Consider the following 20,654-nt stretch of genomic DNA (forward strand, 5'->3'; position numbering starts at 1 on the left):
AGTGAACCAGTGCAAACAATTAATTACTAAAAGCTGCAATCAGTGCAGATGGAAACATTGACTATACATTAATTGTACATGAGTGATCAGTGCAAAAACCCACAGTTTGAGGTAGGAAGATAAATTAAAGATGCAGGTACGGTATGGCTGTTTGTGACGCATGTGAACACAACCGAGTGGGTTTGTGCATCTGTGTGTTAATGTCCATGTAGGTGGAAAAGTACGGTGGCTGAGAAGTACAAAACACAATAACACATCGGATAACACAAGGAGAATTCAGACAAAGAGAAAAAGAGTCAGTATAGTTTGCGAATGGATTTCTTCCCTCTGATTGGACGAGACATCTGTCACTCAGGATATACAGGAAGTAGGAAATTGTGTATCTAACTTTATTTCTTGTACATGTGTGGAGTTCTGCACTTCTTCACTAAACCATTAAACCATTATTTTCCTGATCTTTTAAAGGAGATAACAAACATATATTTATATTTATAAGAAAATAAAATTAATTCGGTGCTACTCTGATGAAGGAGGTTCATATGGCGTGATGTTGGATATACTGATGGTGTATCATGGAGTAAAGATTAGTTTATCTCTAAAAACACACCTGAAGAACGCAGGAATGTTCGGAAGACCAAACTATTCCAGATTAAAGGATGTAAGGAGCGCTATAAGAGCAGAGCTGTGTTCATACACACACCAATCCACTTTCTACTGCTGCAGCTACTGCTGGACTTCCTGTAGATCCTGAGTGACCGATGTCTTGTCCAATCAGAGGGAAGAATTCCATTCACAAACTATACCTACCTTTTCCGCTTTGTCTGAATTGGATTTGTTATTGTGTTTTGCACCGTATATAAGAGACCATGGTGGGTCCTGCATGTTGTTGATGAGTCTAGTAGCTGATGGAGTGAAGGGTCACTAGTTTGGACAGTTAGCTTGTGTAGCATTTAACTAAAGCCACTATTCTATATATACTAAACATTTAGTCTACTTTCATTCCTATGAGCAATGTCAGAGAATCAAAGCATACTAGAGTAAACACTTTCTATTTTTTCCCACTCAACCCAGGCCAGAAGATGCTAGTGACTTTTAAAGCACATTGCCAGACTAGATAATCTCAACACACACACACACACACTATAGACTCCTCATTCTCCACCTGTCTTATATGACCACAACTCCATATTGAACCTGTATATAGAATGTATATGGGTTTGTACCGGTTCCAGCCTCGTCCCATACGACTGCTGAGGTCCTGCTGCTTCGCGACTCTTTTTCTGTTCCAGCATGTGTCCCTGTGATTAGATATCGGCGTGACTCGACTCGGCCAGAGCTAGATTGGCAGCTGGGAGCATGTTTCACATGCCAGCGGTTTATTAATAAAGACGGCTTTAAGCGTTTCTCCTGTTACGCTCACGTCATTACTAACATACTTTTTCTTTTCCTCTCTGTTTTTTTTTTCAGCAAATCTGTACAGTTGAAGGTGGACAGCATTTTGGTGAGTTTTTCTGATTTTTTTTTTTTTTTTTGATTATTCAGTGTTTCCTGTTGATGCTAAATATTGAAAGCAAAAGAATAAATAAATGAATTTATAAATTGGAAATAAGGGTTTATCCTTTATAGGTCAGTGTTTACAGAATCAGAGTTTGGTGAAACAATGAAGTAAATATTTAAAAAATATATATATAATATATAAATAAATAATATAAAATATAAAAATATATAATTATAAATATATTATATAAATATATGTATTAAATAAATAAATAAATAAATAAATGGTTTGGTGAAACAGTGCAGTAAATGTTTTAAAAATATATAAATATGTATATATGGATATATAAAATTAATAAATAAAAATAAATAAATAATATAATATATTAAAATATATAAATATATAATATAAATATATGCATTTAATAAATAAATAAATAAATAAATAAATAAATAAATAAATAAATAAATAAATAAAGACTGTTCCCTCAAAATAAGATATAGAGATGATAAAACTGTCGTCTTGGATATTTCCTTCCTCTCAGCACTAACACAGTTCCCAGTTAACCTTTACATTTTCCAAGATGGAAAGTTTGCAATGTGTAAAAAAAAAGAGTAAGAACCCTGACACAAAATCCAAAGTGGAATCGCATTGAATCTAATTATCTTGTCTTATATTCAGTGTTGAATCCTCAGTAATGCCGTGATCCTCCTCATTCACTGTAACTGAGGCGTCGTACCGTACACAAGCACTACAGAAGAAAAACACTGAGGAACGACTCTGTAAAGTTTGAGTGAATCAGTCAGAGTATGAAATGAAAGAGTCAAAACCCAAAATTTGCCAGTGAGCCATTACACATAGGATGACTTCTGTTTAACTTGGTGAAGGTTCAAGTGCTTCTCCCACAACTTCCCTTCAAATCACACCAAGATAATCATCAGGTACTACAAAACATTTCTGGAGATAAATAAATACAACTCAGGAAACACTTAACCTTTTTTTCACCCAGTACGCTGATGTCCAGTTTGGCCAGTCGAATGGAAGCAGACTAAACAGACTAATCAGTATAAAGAAATGAATGATGTTCAGGCTGTGAGTCTGATCTAAAATGAGTCTGTTAGCTTTCAGTGTGTTTTAGACGTGTGTTTTTCCCTCTGTTGGAGAACCTTACACAGAATTTTACTGGTTGAAGATGAAATCTGAGCGGCTTTTAGATGAACAAGCAACTTGGAGCATCTCAGAGAGCAGAAATGGGTTTGATATCAACATTTACTCTGAAGATATGCACAATTGTGTGGAAAAAAACTTTTTGGAACTTTTCTATGAATTTATCGCTCCTAGTAGTCTAGAGAAAAACAGAAATCCTTCTGAAACACTACAAATTCCCAAAGTCCTGAGTGTCTACTTTCATATGAGCTTCATATTAACCTCCACTGTGGAGTGGAACATGATGAAGACAGCTACATGGACACAATAAAAACAGGAGGAAACTACATTTTTTGGCATCTGGGAAAAAGAGTACATTACCTGGTTTCTCCAGAGAAATAATTAGAATGATCCTGTGATCATTGTTTGGACCAATCAGAGGTCTGCACCATTTCTAGCTCCACCCATATTACCCTGTTTTTTGGTAAGAAGGTTCAAATTCAAACAAATTCAGGACCTGTGGTTAGTTATGGAGCAGTTCATATGGTGAGAATGTAGGATTATGCTTAATTCTGATTGAGAAGCTCTGTGTGTGTGTGTGTGTGTGTGTGTTTTGCCTACCATCTACAAAAATAGCCGGCGTGTACGGCTCCGAGACGTCTGCATCCAGGAGCCATTTTTATTTTGTTTTTAACCCCCACAACAGCTACATGAGGTCAGCGGGAGATAAATTTAGGCTTTCAGTATCTATCAGCGCTTTTTAGAGACAAACAGAAAAGACGAGATGAAGCACAAAGACTGGAGAAAAAAAGGCAAGGAGGTGTGGACAGGTGAGACACACAGAGGACAGGAGCATGTTGGGAAATTTACGATGTGAGGTTTCCTTCATTAAATCACACTAATAATCTCATAAATCAGTAAATACCTTTTCAATATTAAATCACAAACCCCATTTGGATTGAATTAGTTTATCAAGGAGACGTCTGTAATCATTTTCAAAACAAATTGAAGTCTTCTCTGTGATAAAACTCTTGCATCCAGACAGCATCTTGCAGGATGTTTGTTTCATGTGATCACGATTCGGTTTACAACACGGCATCCAGACAGCTCATCCATCATCTATACCCACTTTATTCCTAATTAGGGTCACAGGGATCTGCTGGAGCCTATCCCAGCACACACTGGGTGAAAAGCAGGGGCCACACAACCACTCCCACCTATGAGCAATTTAGAATGACCAATCAACTTAATATACATGTTTTTGGACTGTGGGAGGAAACCAGAATACCCGGAGTAAACCCACGCAGGCACGGGGAGAACATGCAAACTCCACACAGAAAGGCCCCTGACTTTTCAAACCCGGGATTCGAACCCAGAACTTTCTTGCTGTAAGGCAACAGTGCTAACCACTAAGCCACTAAGCCCTACTGCCCTGTGCTGGGGCATGGAGGTGGAAAAATAATAATAAAATTTAATGAAAGGATCTCGCGTTTTAGGCAAGATGTGTTTCCTTCTGACCTGGAGAAACTTTAAAACTTGTAAATATCAGAATTATTTCCTTCCCTAAATGTGAATGAATGAATAAATGAATCCTGAATAATTACTGAATCTTGAATGTTTTAGTAAATAGCAAAGATCTGTGTGCTGATGCTTTTATTCTTTAGACCATCAATAACAGCAGGTCGTGAGTTGTGGAGTGTGTGTGTATGTGTGTGTGTGTGTCAGTGTCTGTGCTTGTGCCATAGAGTAATGCCCTGAGAGAGACAGACGTGTGTGTGTGTGTCAGTGTCTGCTTGTGCTGTAGAGAAATGCCTTGAGAGAGACAGACGTGTGTGTGTGTGTGTGTGTGCACGCACTACCTCTTACTCAGACAGAATTTAAATCAGCTCTGCTGCACCATACCATCTTTCAGATTCCCTTTGAAGACGAGTAAATTCGAGGGAGAGGACGAAGATGTAGAGACGGCTTTTACATTTTTAATGGCATGACAAACCTCTGAGCGTGTGTGTGTGTGAGAGAGATAAAGAGGGATAACAGCTCATTTCCTTAGGCTGAATTCTCTGGCTATATATATATATATATATGTGAGTGTGTGTGTGTGTGTGTGTGTGTAAAGACAGGATTTGGTGGTCTCGTTTAGTCTTTGTTCATTCATGATATTTTATATCTCAAACTGTCATTTAAATGTGTTTTTCAGACATTACTGGTTTCTATAAGTCTCATGCTTTTTCTTCTTCCACAAAACATTGATTTTAAAAGAACTGGAACACTTAATAACTAAACCCCTAAATAAATATTTGCTGAAGATTTCCTTAGAGAGAGTAGCAGCGGAGCGTCTCTTCCTTTTAATATGTAACACGATTAAAGAGAGACTCTGAGAGGGTTTTGGTCGTGAACAACCTTTGAAGATCCTTCATCCTGTGCAGAAAATGCACATAATGGGATTAAGTACAGGATCTACACAGAGAATAAACCCCAAACCCTAAACCCGTGTCCGGCGGTCATGCCTCGCCATGCAGTCCTATTAAAAACAAACAAAACACTGAGTGATTTTATATATTATACAAAGATCTTATATCTTCCTCACTGTATACTTGAGGATTTCTTAAGAATTTTTAGAGATCTGACATCTTTATACACCACTGATCAGCCATAACATTAAAAGCAGGTGAAGTGAATAAGATTTGATTATCTCATTACAGTGGCTCTTGTCATAAGGTGGGAGCATATTAGGCAGCAAGTTAACGGTCAGTACTGGGAAACCTTGGGTCCTGGATGTTACTTTGATAGTTTGATAGGTGGAAACCTACCTGAACTCTAATTTAGACCAAGTACACCCCTTCATGACAACTCTTTCAGCAGAATATTGCGCCCTGCCACACTGCAAAAGCTGTTTAGGAATGATTTGAGAAACATGACGAAGAGTTTGACGCCTCCAAATTTCCCAGATCTCAATATGATCGAGCTTCTCTTGGACGTGCTGGACAAAAAAAAAGTCTGATCCATGGACCTTACAACTTACAGGATTTAAGGGATCCAGCTTAAAAGATCTAACTTAAAGGATCTGCTGCTAAGTCTTGTGGAGTTCATGCCCCAACATGAAAGAGCAGCATAATATAAGGTGGTTATAATGTTATGGCTGATCGGTGTATAATGTGCTAACCGCTACCAAGAAAACGTTCTCGTTATATTAAAAAAACACGCCATGGTTCTAAGTGTCAGTATAACCGGCGAACCTTCTGAAGGACTGTCTCTCAGGGATCCTTTATATTCTTAGTTGAGTTTCTCAGTATGCTTTAAATCCAGAACTCAAGATGTTTACTGATGATTTTGTGTTAATCTGGACATACACTATATTGCCAAAAGTATTCGCTCACCCATCCACATAATCAGAATCAGGTCTTCCAATCACTTCCATGGCCACAGGTGTATAAAATCAAGCACCTAGGCATGCAGACTGTTTTTACAAACATTTGTGAAAGAATGGGTCGCTCTCAGGAGCTCAGTGAATTCCAGCGTGGAACTGTGATAGGATGCCACCTGTGCAACAAATCCAGTCGTGAAATTTCCTCGCTCCTAAATATTCCACAGTCAACTGTCAGCTGTATTATAAGAACGTGGAAGTGTTTGGGAACGACAGCAACTCAGCCACAAAGTGGTAGGCCACGTAAACTGACGGAGCGGGGTCAGCGGATGCTGAGGCGCATAGTGCGAAGAGGTCACCAACTTTCTGCAGAGTCGATCGCTACAGACCTCCAAACTTCATGTGGCCTTCAGATTAGCTCAAGAACAGTGCGCAGAGAGCTTCATGGAGTGGGTTTCCATGGCCGAGCAGCTGCATCCAAGCCATACATCACCAAGTGCAATGCAAAGCGTCGGATGCAGTGGTGTAAAGCACGCCGCCACTGGACTCTAGAGCAGTGGAGACGCGTTCTCTGGAGTGACCAATCGTGCTTCTCCATCTGGCAATCTGATGGACGAGTCTGGGTTTGGCGGTTGCCAGGAGAACGGTACTTGTCTGACTGCATTGTGCCAAGTGTAAAGTTTGGTGGAGGGGGGATTATGGTGTGGGGTTGTTTTTCAGGAGCTGGGCTTGGCCCCTTAGTTCCAGTGAAAGGAACTCTGAATGCTTCAGCATACCAAGACATTTTGGACAATTCCATGCTCCCAACTTTGTGGGAACAGTTTGGAGCTGGCCCCTTCCTCTTCCAACATGACTGTGCACCAGTGACCAAAGCAAGGTCCATAAAGACATGGATGACAGAGTCTGGTGTGGATGAACTTGACTGGCCTGCACAGAGTCCTGACCTCAACCCGATAGAACACCTTTGGGATGAATTAGAGCGGAGACTGAGAACCAGGCCTTCTCGTCCAACATCAGTGCCTGACCTCACAATGCGCTTCTGGAAGAATGGTCAAAAATTCCCATAAACACACTCCTAAACCTTGTGGACAGCCTTCCCAGAAGAGTTGAAGCTGTTATAGCTGCAAAGGGTGGACCGACGTCATATTGAACCCTATGGATTAGGAATGGGATGTCACTTAAGTTCATATGCGAGTCAAGGCAGGTGAGCGAATACTTTTGGCAATATAGTGTATGTTAGGGTCATTATTTGAACCTCAGGATGTTTTGGAATTTCTTGCTGCTCAGTAAATTCAATAATGCTCTTTCAGATTTTGGTTTATTATAAATGATACTGATATATACTCATATGTAATAATGATGTAATATAAACTGGACACAGTGATGGTAGCAGAGAGGAGGATGATGTTGGTAAAGGTGACAGTGATCATGAAGATCCCGTTCCATCTACTCTGATTCTCCCTAACATAAAGAGCTCAGTCATGTACAATACACTGGCCCGGTTTCAAGCTAGACAATTTTTTGCACGGATTTATGAACCGTCCTGGTGGTTTTGGTAGTGGTCCTGGTGACTGCGATAGTCAATACAATGGAAATAAAATAAACATTTTTATTATTTCTCTTATTTCTGGTGGTGGTCCTGGTGGTGGTGGTCCAAGTGGTAGTCCTTGTGATGGTGGTTCTGGTGGTAGTTTATTGACTGCACTAGTCAGTAAAATGAAAATAAACATTTTTATTATTTCTGTTATTTATGATGGTGGTCCTGGTGGTGGTGGTCCTAGTGATGGTGGTCCTGGTGGTAGTGGGGTTCCTAGTGGTGGTGGTCTTAGTGGTGGTGGTCCTAGTAGTGTTTGTCCTAGTAGTAGGGGTCCTAGTGGTGGTGGTGGTCCTAGTAGTGGGGGTCCTAGTGGTGGTGGTGGTGGTGGTCCTAGTAGTGGGGGTCCTAGTGGTGGTGGTGGTGGTCCTAGTAGTGGGGGTCCTAGTGGTGGTGGTCCTAGTGGTGGTGGTCCTAGTAGTGGGGGTCCTCGTGGTGGTGGTGGTCCTAGTAGTGGGGGTCCTAGTGGTGGTGGTCCTAGTGGTGGTGGTCCTAGTAGTGGGGGTCCTCGTGGTGGTGGTGGTCCTAGTAGTGGGGGTCCTAGTGGTGGTGGTGGTGGTGTCATCACACTAATAACAAAATACATTAAAGTGCAAAATATACTGTATATAATTACATACATTTGTATACATTATGTATACATTTTATTATTTATATATAATTTATATATAATGTATATATATATATATATATATATATATATATATATATATATATATATATATATATATATACATAAGCAGGGGTGAAGCACGTAATCACCTGTGGTGATGAATCTGTAATTTAACGAGGACTTGTGGTATTTTCTTTAAAATGAAGTTTCCTGCTGTCATCCTTGGGTCCATCTGAAAGAAGCTCTCTAGCACTGTTTGTTTTTTTAATCATTATTGTTCGGCTTGCCTGTGAGCTTTATTTATTGGTGCATAAAAAAACTGCAGGAAAGAACAGACAGAAGTGGTCATTATTTAAAATACAAAAACCCTCTAGACTGCACTAGTCAATAAAATGGAAATAAAAAAAATTGAAAATATGTTTTTATTATTTTTGTGTGTCCTGGTAACAAACGATCCGAGGCCTGGTACTGGTCCATGGCCCAGCATTTGGGGACGCCCATAAGGTTCTATTGCCCTTTAACCTACATTAAAATAAAATAGAAGTATCTCCAAGGGTTAATGTCCTCGTCCTCTGTTCTCTCTCTCTCTTCTGGTCCTTCTGTAGCAAGATGTGGAGAGGTTCACAGACATTGAGAAGCTTTACCTCTACCTCAGGCTGCCCTCGGGCCCCAGCAGCAGCAGCAGCAGCAACAACAGCAGCAGCAGCAGTGAGAAAATGTGAGTGTTAATAACAATTAGCAATATCCCTCTCTAATCCCCCTTCCTATTATCGTTAATTAATTTTTTTAATCATATAATTATTTTTCCATATTTAACTTTTTATATTTCTATGTTACATCATTATGTAAGGTTTTTATGTTATAATGTGAAAAATGTAAAGTTTAAAAAAAGTAAGTGGACCCTTTGGTTCTGTTGTATGTCCAGCGGCGAGCAGAGCTGCGTGTCCTCGAGCCGTATGCAGCAGATGCACGCGTTCAGCTGGATACGGAATCACCTGGAGGAGCACGCGGACACCTCGCTCCCCAAACAGGAAGTCTTCGATGAGTACAAGTGAGTTTATGAGTCCAGATATCACGCAGATGTTTAAAGACTATTTTTCTAGAAAATATGACAACTGTTAAAATAAAAAAAATAAAAAATACTATTTACTTACAAAATGTAAAAATCTGGCCATAAATAAACAAATGGACCTTAAACAATTGAAGTTGAAAAAAGGTTTAAAAGGTTATTGAAAATAAATAAATTAATTAATAATAGATTGAATGAAATGAAAAATGTGTTTGAAAAAATGTTTAAATATTATTCAGTGAATACAGAACCTTTAAAAAACTAAGTAATAAGTAATATTAATTAATTAGTAGTAATAATAAGTACTAAACTGAAGCATTGAACACTGAAGCATTAGACATTAGTCACAAATGATTAAAGTGAATATTTAATTAACCTTTATTATTATTATTATTATTATTATTATTATTATTATTATAACTATCATAAACTGAACCTTTATAAATGAATTATAAATAGTAATAAACACTGAAACTTCAGTGAAAAATCTAAAAAAAAATATATAATTAGTTTTGTAATAGATGAATAATAAAGTAATATACGAATCTTAAAAACATTTAAAAATGAGTTATTAAATATTAAATATATATTTATTTTATATAATAGAATAATATATATTATAAAATTATTTATTTTATAAATTAATTATTTGATAATAAATGTGAATAATACATTTATAATAATAAATAATATATATAAATAAATAAATAAACACTGACAAGGAGGAAATATTTTTATCTAACATTTTATGATTTAAAAAATTCCAAACATTAGAGAATATCAGCCACTTCTAAAATTTGTAATTGTTATCTAAACAAAAAGAATAAGAAATTATATACAAAAAATAGGATATTATGATACCTGCAATATCTCAGAAACCTGTATCGTGATATTATTTATATATAATTTTATCGTCATGGTTCTGGGAAGAGAAAATTAAGACACGGATATTGTTAGGATGCGCTTTGTCTTCCTGTTCCGTCAGAGAGACTCAAGAAATTTGTCAGGGCTTCAAACACGTACTGATGTTTTAAGCTTTATATATTTGAGAAAAGTTAGACTAGAAGTCATGTTTGTTGGGGAGTTTATTGCTCTTCATGTTAAATATAAACCCTGTGTCTTGCTGTGTATCTGTTTCAGGGGCTACTGTGACAATCTGGGCTATCACGCGCTCAGCGCTGCCGACTTCGGAAAGATCATGAAGAACGTTTTTCCCAACATGAAGGCGCGCCGGCTCGGCATGAGGGGCAAATCCAAATATCCTTCTCCTGAAACTGTCTGTTACGATCCTTTTGAACGGTCAGGCATCTGTTGTTGCAGTTCATGCGCCTCCCTAAATATAGATCAGGAAAATCGAATAAAGCGTGGACGTGCTGCTGTCGGACAGAGTCGACCGAGTGGCAGCAGGAATGTGGCTGACCTTCAGCAAGTCTTCTCCACTGCAGCTCCTCTTTCATACACAGACGTTGTGGCTTATTTCATAGATTATTACGATGTTCTTTCTAAAAAAAAAAATAACAAAAAACAAAATAGAAATTACGTTAATATTACAGTTTATGCGCTTTTTTTAATCATTAGAAAAGCAGTGAACAGGTTTGTAGGTTTAAATCCAGGGTTAAGAGTGCATACGAGAATACAGACTATTTATATTTCCTCAGTGGGGCTGTTCCAAAATAAGGCTAGTTTGTTGATGACGGTTGTCACAGTAACGGAAATCTAATACACGTAGCAATCCCTGTTGTTACGAAATCAAACCCATCTTCATACCAGCGCCGGACATTTTGACCTTTCCTTTCTGTGAAGAGCTCGCACATTTCCACCGTTTCATTCTATGTTTTTCGGTTTCCACGTACCGCACAGAGTTGATAACATTTACAAAACAGTCCACCAACAAAACTCCAGTGAGTCCATGTCATGGAGGCAGAAACATTTATATACAAAAGAAATCTGAAAAAGATGCTTTTAACATTAAATACTAACATTAAACATTAATAAAAAGTTAACATAGAAGCTTTAACAAATAATTATAAATTAAACAAAATTTTAAAAAATATCAATAATCAATACTGTTCCATAAAAGTAGCTACAAATTATTTACATTATAATAAATAAATAAATACTGAACCTTAAAATCAATTTGTAATCAATTAACATCGACCCTACACTCCTTAAGAAAAAGAACTGAGAGCACGAAGCCTTTATTATTGCCATATATACATTACAGTACAGTGGAAGTCTTTTCTTTACATATCCCACCTGAGGAGGTTGGGGTCAGAGTGCAGGGGCAGTGATAATACAGCGCCTCTCGAGCAGATAGGGATAAAGGCTTTGCCCAATTGAGCTTGGTGGTGCTGGAACCCGGATCCACCAATCAACAGCCTAGAGCCTTAAAGGTGTAACATGGTCAGTGAAAGTGGTGTGAAGCATAACTTCCAGTATTTAGAAGTCCAGTACAGCAGTTCCTATCATGTAATTGCCAACTTTTCTTCTATCTTTTCTGTCTATGATACGGCAGAAACTTGAAGGCTATAGATTTCAGCTAAGGCAGTGGTCAGCGTTGTATTTTTGAGCATTATAATGTTGTGCTTGTTAAAGTCACCTTAATATAAATTTAAATATAAATAAACCTTTCTTGTTGTCACATGTACATCCTACAGGGAATACGTTTAGAACCATAACTGGGTTCTCCTGCTCCAGGTTTAATGAGAACATTTTTGCCTTAACGCTTGTTCACGTATTGCTATAGTGGCCTGAGAAAGAAGCCGTTCATCCACATGCCGTCTCTCCCGAATCTGGACATACACAAAACGGGAGATGGGGTATGTTTGTGCATGGATGCAGATATTTTACAGAACACAACACTTTAATCTTTGTTTAAAACCTTATTCACTTGTTTATTGTAAGTAAGATGCATGAGCTAAGATTAGTTCAGCAAAGTAATAACACTGATTACAGGTATGAGTATAGTAGTAAATTGTAAAATAAGCAAATAAACAGAACAGTAAGGTTAATTGTATATAAATCCTTATAAAAGAATATAATGGACATGTCTAAATATGAATTTGTAAAAAGCCTTAAAACAGCAGGTTTTACATTTCTCTTTCATGTTGCCAACAAATTCATGTCCATGTTCTCCTCCCTGTCTCCTCTCTCTCTCTCTCTCTCTCTCATGGGGCAGTGTGAGGGCTTTGAACCCACCGGGCAGAGCTCCAGTGGGGAGGATGAGATTCGCTCTGCTGCCTGTGATCTGGTGTGTGAGTGGGCTCAGAAAGTGCTGAGTCGTCAGTTTGTTAGCGTGGAGGATCTGGCACGCTTCCTACTGAACAGCCACTACATCAGCACTAAGTCTGTTGCTGCTCTTACCGTGATGACCGGATCCCCTTCAGGTGTGTTGCACTTGTCTAAGTCTGAGATTTACCTTTATACAATACCTCCCCCTACTGGTATGAAATCAGGCTTAAAGGAAACACACTACACTTTCAGTCTCATGCATGTGTGTTTTTTCTTAATGACTTTTAAATGAATAATCATGAGCACTGGTTTTCTCATTAGAGAATAGAGGCGCTTGGTGTTCAAGAAAAACGAATAAATATATTCTTTACGAAAGGTTTCCAGTCACAGATAATCACAGATTCTTCAACTGTAGATAATAGCCACCATTATATGATTTTCAACATTACACATCCTTTTTATTAATATGGTTATTTCTCTTGATGTCCTCAGGGGCCCCAGTGTCTGTTCAGTCGTCTGCGTTCATGCCCACAACTGATGCCCACTCCTTCCAGCCTCAGGTCAAAACGCTGAACTCCCCTTCCATCGACGCCAAACAGCAGCTCCAGAGGAAGATCCAGAAGAAGCAACAGGAACAGAAACTTCACTCCCCGCTTTCTCCTGAAGCTCAGAGCAGGAGGCCGGAAGGGGTCACTACTCCTTGTGCAAGCACAGGAATCCCATGTGGAAGTCCTGCCCTACTTTCACCACAGCCCACCATCGGTATTGTGGTAGCCGCAGTTCCTAGCCCAGTTACGGTAACTATTTCAAGTCAACTAAATTACAGTCGGGTTCAAAAATATTTGAACAGTGACACAATTTTCATGATTCTGTCTCTGTACTCCACCATCAAATATGCTAGTTTGTCCAATTATTTTTGAACTTGGGAAAATGGATGAACTACGTAGAAAACCGAAACAGTTAATTCGATTTTTTGTCACTGTTCAAATACTGTACAAAGAACTCATATTATGGACCTTATGGTCACTCTGTTTTGTTGTTCAGGTTCAAAGAAGCAGACAGTTGATGTCTCCCAGCCCAGTTCCTGTGGCAGCAGCGGAAAGCAAGGTGCTCCCTGTAAATTTTCAGGTGGTCACCCAATCGGTGCAGCCTGTGAACCGATGTCCAAAGACCCCTCAGAATGTCCCCGCAAGTCCTGTTGGTGATCGCCCAGCACGCCATCGCTACGCCCAGATCCTGCCTAAACCAGCTACAACTAGCACAATCACGCTACGTTCACCTCCTGCACTCCTTATCACCAAAAGTTCCATCAAGACTGTCATACCATCCAAGGACAGCTCCGTCAACATTGTGAAAATGACAGCCATATCTCTGGGGCCCACCAACAGTACCACCAGCACTGCTGCCACCACAGCTAGACCTGCCTCCGCTGGAATCACCAGCCGTAGTGATGACCTCCAGCCTGTTACGCGTGTACGTAGTGGCTCCATTGCTGCAATGCCGTCAACACTGTCAAAGCCAGGACACGCAACCATGACATCAGCGGTCAACATCAAGTTGGATGTTGTTGATGCTCTAGTACAAGCAGGAGACGTTCAGGGTGGGACAGCTGGTGCGGGTATGCAAGTAGAAGGAGCACTCAAACCCAGAGCTGCAAGTGTGCCTACACCTCTAGCTAAAGTCTCTGCAGGACTAGACAGGCAATCAGGGAACAAATTTAATGGCCGGATGCTCCCTAATGAAAACAATTTCCCTGCTGCCAGCAATAATAATCCCAGTGAAAGCACTTCATACCAGGACATAGCCAATCAGAGTACCAGTAGTGCTCAAATAACAAATAGCAGCGCATTTATGACACCACCCAAGGATGTAGAGTTGGCATCTCCAAGCCCTCGCAAAAGACAAGGCTTACACCCAGATTCGAGTCTGACACCCGTCAAAAAAATTTACATTTCCGAGGCAAGTGATGATGCAAAATTGGATATGAAAATAGCAGTGAAGAATATTTCCAGGTCTGACACCCCTGTTGAACCAGAAAGTGAACTTTCTTCAGCTGCTGGAAAAGTTATGGTGAAGCTTACCTCCAGCACTCCTACTCAAATCAATGCATTCTCTGATAGTCCAGTTGGAAATACCGGCTTCCAGACAGTCAACAGTGCCCAAAGCATCTTGCAGGGACAATGGGAAGGGTCTTCGTCTAATGTAAAAAATATCACTACTGGTACTACAGCTGTGAGTGCCTCTTGCCAGGATTGTCAGGTCAGGAATACAAGCTTTCAGACCTTTAACAGACCACGAAGTGTTTCCCAAGGACAGTGGGAAGGATCTTCATCTAATGTGAACATCAAGCCAATAGTTACTCGCACTGTTAGTGCCCCAGGTCAGGCACTGGTACAGCAGCATACAAATAAAAATATCCAAGCCTTGCAGGTATGTTCAGAGCAGTCTGGCTCCTCTGCAGTATGTGAACTGAATACTGTGCTTTGGAATAATGATCAGCAAGGTGGCAATCAGCAACACATTTATTCTCAGCAGGGGACGGTAAAAAACAAGCAAATGTCTAGTTCTGTTATGGAGCCTACTGTAATGACTCAAACTACTGCCACGGGCCAGCTGGTACAGATGACGAGTGATATGGTGGAACATGTCTCTTCTCAGCCTCATGTGGGTTACTTTCCGTTTAATGATGATGACATGACTCAGGACAGTATAGTAGAGGAACTAGTTCAGATGGAGGAGCAGATGAAGATGAACAGTTCCATGCAAAGCTTTGATGGCTGTGAGGACATGGCACTGCAAACTCAACAGGCTACCATGCAGAACAACATGATTTCCAGTCACCAGGCCAATACATCTTGCTACAACTTGGCCAACACTAGCATCACACCTATCCACACCCCCACCCAAAGTGCAGAGATGATAGGAATTGGGCAGGGGTTGACCCGTGAGAGCCCTTGCTCACATTTTGCCCCCACCACTCCTGTAGACAGTGCTCTGGGAAGCAGCTGCCAAACTCCAATTGGAACACCACACTCAAACTGCAGTAGCGGAGTTCCGCCCAGTCCTGTTGAGTGTAGGAACCCATTTGCCTTCACGCCTATCAACTCTAGCATCACAAGTTACCATGATGGCAGCACTATCTCCTCCAGTCCAGTCAAGCCTATGCAAAGACCAATGGCCACCCACCCAGATAAAGCTAAGCTGGACTGGATGAATAATAACTACAACAACAGCAGTAGTAATTCCAACAGTGGAATTAGTATTCTCCCTAACTATCAGAATCTGGTGGATAACCAATTCAGGAAACCTCATGCCTTTGCCATTCCTAGCCAAACATATCCATCACCAGTCAGGCACCATGACATGCACATAAGTCGCTTGACACCAATTTCACCAGTCCAGCAGCAAGTGGCTAGCATGGCAAACCTTAATAAACAGGAGGGATTCGCTGTACCAGCCCCTCTTGATAACAAAACCAGCACTTCCTCCTCTGGCTCATTCCGCTGCCGCAGTGTCAGTCCAGCAGTCAGGCAGCGCAACCTGAGTGGAACCCCAAACCCCAATGTCCGCCGTTATGTGGTCTCTCCTTTTAATTCACCAGTGACACCAGAAGTGCTGAATATCTTTTCAAACAGTCAAGCAAATACTAGTGTTAGCAGCATGGTGCAGCGGAGTCAGTCAGTGCCGCTTAATGTCATGATGCAGACAGAGGTTTTGCCCATGCAAGCTAGTGGGCAAACAAGCAACCCTAAAAACATTACCAATGTCCTGCTCAACAAGATGGATGGTGACGGAGACAATGTGGTACGTGGACTTGGCAAGAACAACATGCCGTCCAGTTACTCTGCTCGCATGAACCTCTCACAAATCCTGGAAACGGCTGGTGCTTCCGGTTTCCCTACCAGTGCCAATCACCAGGCTATGATTTCACCTGGCACCTCGGCTTACAAATTTACAAAGCCTGCTTATCTCATGAAGAACAACGGAGGGGAGCAAATGAGCTTTCCATCAAGAGAGATCCAAGGGCAGTTAGTCTCAGAAGAGAGCAAGCAGCTATCTGAAGAGCGGCGAAATCAGGCCTTGATGGTTCCACCGCAGCACGACCTCCAGCAACATCAGCACCAGCAGTCTTTCCTTTTCAATACCGCTGATAAGGACCTGTTAGATGAAGACAGCTTGAACACTGTCTCTCAGCTTCCAGGCCAGGCAAGTGAACTTGACACTGGAGGTTCAGAGTTTCCTGGTGATATGCAACTGACCTCTGAACTCTCCAGTAGCATGAACGATTTAAACTCTTTAGATGCAAACCTACTCTTCGATCCAGCATCAAGCCAACAGCAAGTTCAGTATGAAGAACCAATGCTGGAGGAACTGAAGAACGACCCGATATTCCAACAGATTTGCAATGAGACTGTGAATTCTGCTGGCTTTGACTGGTTGGAGAGCAAGGACCAGGCGACCGTGGAAATGTTGGGTTAATTTGTAGCTTGCATTGTTGAGATAATGAATGGTTTGTATCTATATGTGTGTTCCGCAGGAAGTTGTCTAAATGTTTACACAAAGCAGTGTTGCATTGAATCACTGGGTTCACTTCCTGGGTTGAACAGAAATTATCCCTTTTTTTATGCTGGTTCTTTTTTTCCTCCAAATTGCTCTGTGCAAATCTGTTCAAATTGTGGTGCTGTTGAATTTCTCTCCAAACGTTCAAAAATACTGGAAGGAGAATTAAAAATTTAGCCAGGGTTCAAGTGTCTCAAAGAAAATGGTTTGTACTGCTTCTGAGAAATTCTGTAAAATTACAGACTGATCCAAAAAAAAAAGGGATATTTCTGCACACCTTGCAGGCAAGGTATCTTTGTGTAAATAAAATTATTTTTTTTTTTTACGTTTAATACATAATTATTGAGATTTTTGAGCTGGCTTATGTACTGTGATACATTCAGTCATTGTTTTCAGCTTTGCAAATGTCAAATAAGTGCTTCCAGGTCAAAAAAAAACTGAAAAACACGCTAATAATGAATTAAAGTATTACCTTAAAGCAAGGTTCCTCAAATCTTTCCCTGGAGAGCTGATGCACTGCAGAGTTTATCTCCAACCCTGATCAAACTCCTCTACCTGTGATTTTCTAAAGATCATGAAGACACTGATTAGCGTGCTAAGGTGTGTTTGATTAAGGTTAGAGCTAAACTCTGCAGGAAACTGGATCTCGTGGGCCACATTTGAGGATCTCTGCCTTAAAGGATGGGGGGTATAACGAACGGGAAGATTGTACCTGTTCTCTTTTATATATTGTAATTACACTATAAAGCTTTTAAATATACATATATAAGATATGGAAATTGGCACTTAAATATTATATACTTTTAAAGACTTCTAATGCCCAAAGATAAACAGTATTGGCTGTGTAATTATAATTGGCTTACTAGTCATTGTAAACGAATTATTTCATGTATATTCCTTTCGATTTTTCCCTAATTTTATATCTCAGGGTTCCCCCAAAGTTCTAGCTGAGGGATTCGATTCGATAAATGATGCATAGAACCGATCGGGTTTTGAATAACAATCATTAAAAGTCTTGAATATTTGCACTAACAATCACAGTTTCCTGCCATTTCCTTCTGAAGGCACGAAAGACGACTGTTTAAGAGAATAATTAAGGACGTATTCTTAAAGCTCAGTCTAGACATCACTGGAACATGACGAGCACGACTGTTGTCCATTTTACTGTGTGCTCTCACTGTGTATCAGAAACCTTTCAGAATAATAACTATGAAAATGAGTACAGCCATCTTGAGTAGCAAAGCCAGATTTAGATAAGATAAGATCGTAAGGAATTTAAACATGTCAGTAAGAGATTATTCAGGATCTGATTAATCTGTAGATTTTTATTCTATCTATGCATTTTGGAATCAGTTGATCTGCCACTTTTTTTGGTTTAGTGGGAGTTTTTTTACATGAACTTTACATTTTTACGTAATGTTCTTACATCTTCAACATTTTGCAAGAGAGAAAAAGAAAATCGTCATTTCTATCAGATAGATTGATTTGTCATTGTAAGAAGTGCGTTGTTGTGCTGAATATTTTTTAAAAAATTTTCTGTAGTGATTTGTGACTTTTGTGACGTTTTGGGTTTAGTTTACTATCCTTGCACTGTTACAGATGGAATATTGTGTTAAATACCATAGGACGAGTAGCACTATGTCGTTGGTAAGAACTAAAGCTGAGAAAACAAGTCATAGCTAAATAAATAAATAAATTATAAAATAAATAACTATACAAAAGATTGTGTAGAATTGGTAGCATAGCATGATGCTAATAAACTTGTGCCTGATGTAAAAACACAAAGTCAATTTGTGAAAAGGTCTCTGCAATACATCTCAGCCTTACAGTCCCTCCAATACCAAAGAAAAGCTCCGGAATTTGAGGGGAGTTTTTTATTTGGAATTTTATACCTTTTTTTTAAAAATTATAATTCAATTCAATTTTCAATTCAATTTATTTCTATAGCGCCTTTTTACGATGGACATTGTCTCAATTGTCTAATACGAATTTGTTTGGGTTTTTTGGGCATTTTTATAGGCACTCAATTGTGTTGTTTTTTCTGATTTGTAACATGCAATCCGTCATGTAGCACTGAAACTTTTACTAAAAGAATGTTTTAAAATAAATCGCACTACTGGTATCATTTATAAACGACAAAAAAAGTGTAGCAGTGCAAAAGACTGTTAAAATAATCCACTGATATTAAGAGTGTGTGTGTATAATGTGTATGTAAGAATCACAGACACTATATAATGTTACTGCTGTAGTTATTGTCGTTGTTGTTGTTGTTGTTCTCGTCGTTGTGGTTATTAAACTGTTAAACTTGTATTTATCAGAAGCCAGCAAATGTGCAACCTGCCTGAGGAATTAGTCCTCATGTACAACAAGATAATTGCATGTGTTCCTGTGTATTTAGTTTTGTATTGTTTATTTATGCTCCGTGTTTTTAAGAACAAAGAGAAAACAGCGTGTATATATAATAAATATTTAAAGACGTTATGTCAGGTTACATATCTTTCTGTCATGGACAGGGATTTGAATCTGTAAACCCAACAGAGGTGGATTAATAATACTGTTTCACTAATTTCTTAATCTCAAGATAATAAAACAAGACCTGAAAATATTATACTAAGAGTTTAAAACCCAAGCTTAAATTAAAAAATATATATATAGTGATCAGAAAAGAAAACCCTAAATATAATTGGAAGAATTTATTTGCTTACATTTTCTGTCTTTAAAAGGCTTATTTAGTTAATCCTTCTGAAATCTATGTAGAAAGTTTCTTTTCTTTCAACTAGTCATTGTTTAATTTAATCATGGGCCAGAACTCTGGGTATTATTCTGTGACCTAAGACCTTTACCCCTTTATGGTGTTAAACCCTGTACATCTGACATGCTTCATAAAGTTGTTATGACATTTTGGATTTTTTTTTCCCCTCTCCCTTTTTGCATTGAAAGGGGTCACTGACTTATTTTATGTGACTAATAAACATTTTGTAAATTATCGTGACAAAGTGCTTTGTGTTGTGTAATTAATGAAGTTGTCCTGAAACAATCTGAAGTAAATATTTCAGTGGTTTAGCAACACCGATCAGGTACAACATTGTGAGCAGTCAGAGGTGAAGTGAATAAGACTGAGTATCCCCTCATCATGGCCCCTGTTAGTGGGCGGGATATATTAGGCAGCAAGTGAACATTTTGTCCTCAAAGTTGATGTTAGAAGCAGGAAAAATGGACAAGTGTAAGGATTTGAGCGAGTTTGACGAAGGGCCAAATTGTGATGGCTAGACCACTGGATCAGAGCATCTCCAAAACTGCAGCTCTTGTGGGGTGTTCCCGGTCTGCAATGGTCAGTATCTATCAAAAGTGCACATGGAGGCTCCACCTCGCAACTTACAAGACTTAAAGGATCTGCTGCTAACATCTTGGTGCCAGATACCACAGCACACCTTCAGAGATCTAGTGGAGTCCATGCCTCGACGGGTCAGGGCTGTTCTGGCAGCAAAAGGGGGACCAACCCAATATTAGGCAGGTGGTCATAATGTTATGCCTGATTAGTGTAACGAATGTATGAACAGGTCACTTCTAAACATCAGT

General features: G+C 39.4%; 1 protein-coding gene across 2 annotated transcripts in view; it reads left to right on the forward strand.

Annotated features, from left to right (window-relative positions):
* Positions 1 to 20,062, forward strand: part of rfx7a (regulatory factor X7a) — a 35,287-nt gene extending 15,225 nt beyond the window's left edge. The window contains exons 2-9 of one of the 2 annotated variants that reach the window (XM_058382322.1): positions 1,468 to 1,501; positions 8,821 to 8,933; positions 9,141 to 9,266; positions 10,425 to 10,541; positions 12,019 to 12,103; positions 12,463 to 12,670; positions 13,008 to 13,312; positions 13,560 to 20,062. In XM_058382322.1, the coding sequence (XP_058238305.1) occupies positions 1,468 to 1,501; positions 8,821 to 8,933; positions 9,141 to 9,266; positions 10,425 to 10,541; positions 12,019 to 12,103; positions 12,463 to 12,670; positions 13,008 to 13,312; positions 13,560 to 16,994 (4,423 nt within the window). In that variant the 3' untranslated portion in view covers positions 16,995 to 20,062. The remainder of the gene's footprint in view (positions 1 to 1,467; positions 1,502 to 8,820; positions 8,934 to 9,140; positions 9,267 to 10,424; positions 10,542 to 12,018; positions 12,104 to 12,462; positions 12,671 to 13,007; positions 13,313 to 13,559) is intronic. The other variant, XM_058382323.1, reaches the window with a different exon arrangement.
* Positions 20,063 to 20,654: the final 592 nt, after the last annotated feature.

The sequence above is a fragment of the Hemibagrus wyckioides genome, linkage group LG27 (assembly GCF_019097595.1).
Source record: "Hemibagrus wyckioides isolate EC202008001 linkage group LG27, SWU_Hwy_1.0, whole genome shotgun sequence".
NCBI lineage: Eukaryota > Metazoa > Chordata > Actinopteri > Siluriformes > Bagridae > Hemibagrus > Hemibagrus wyckioides.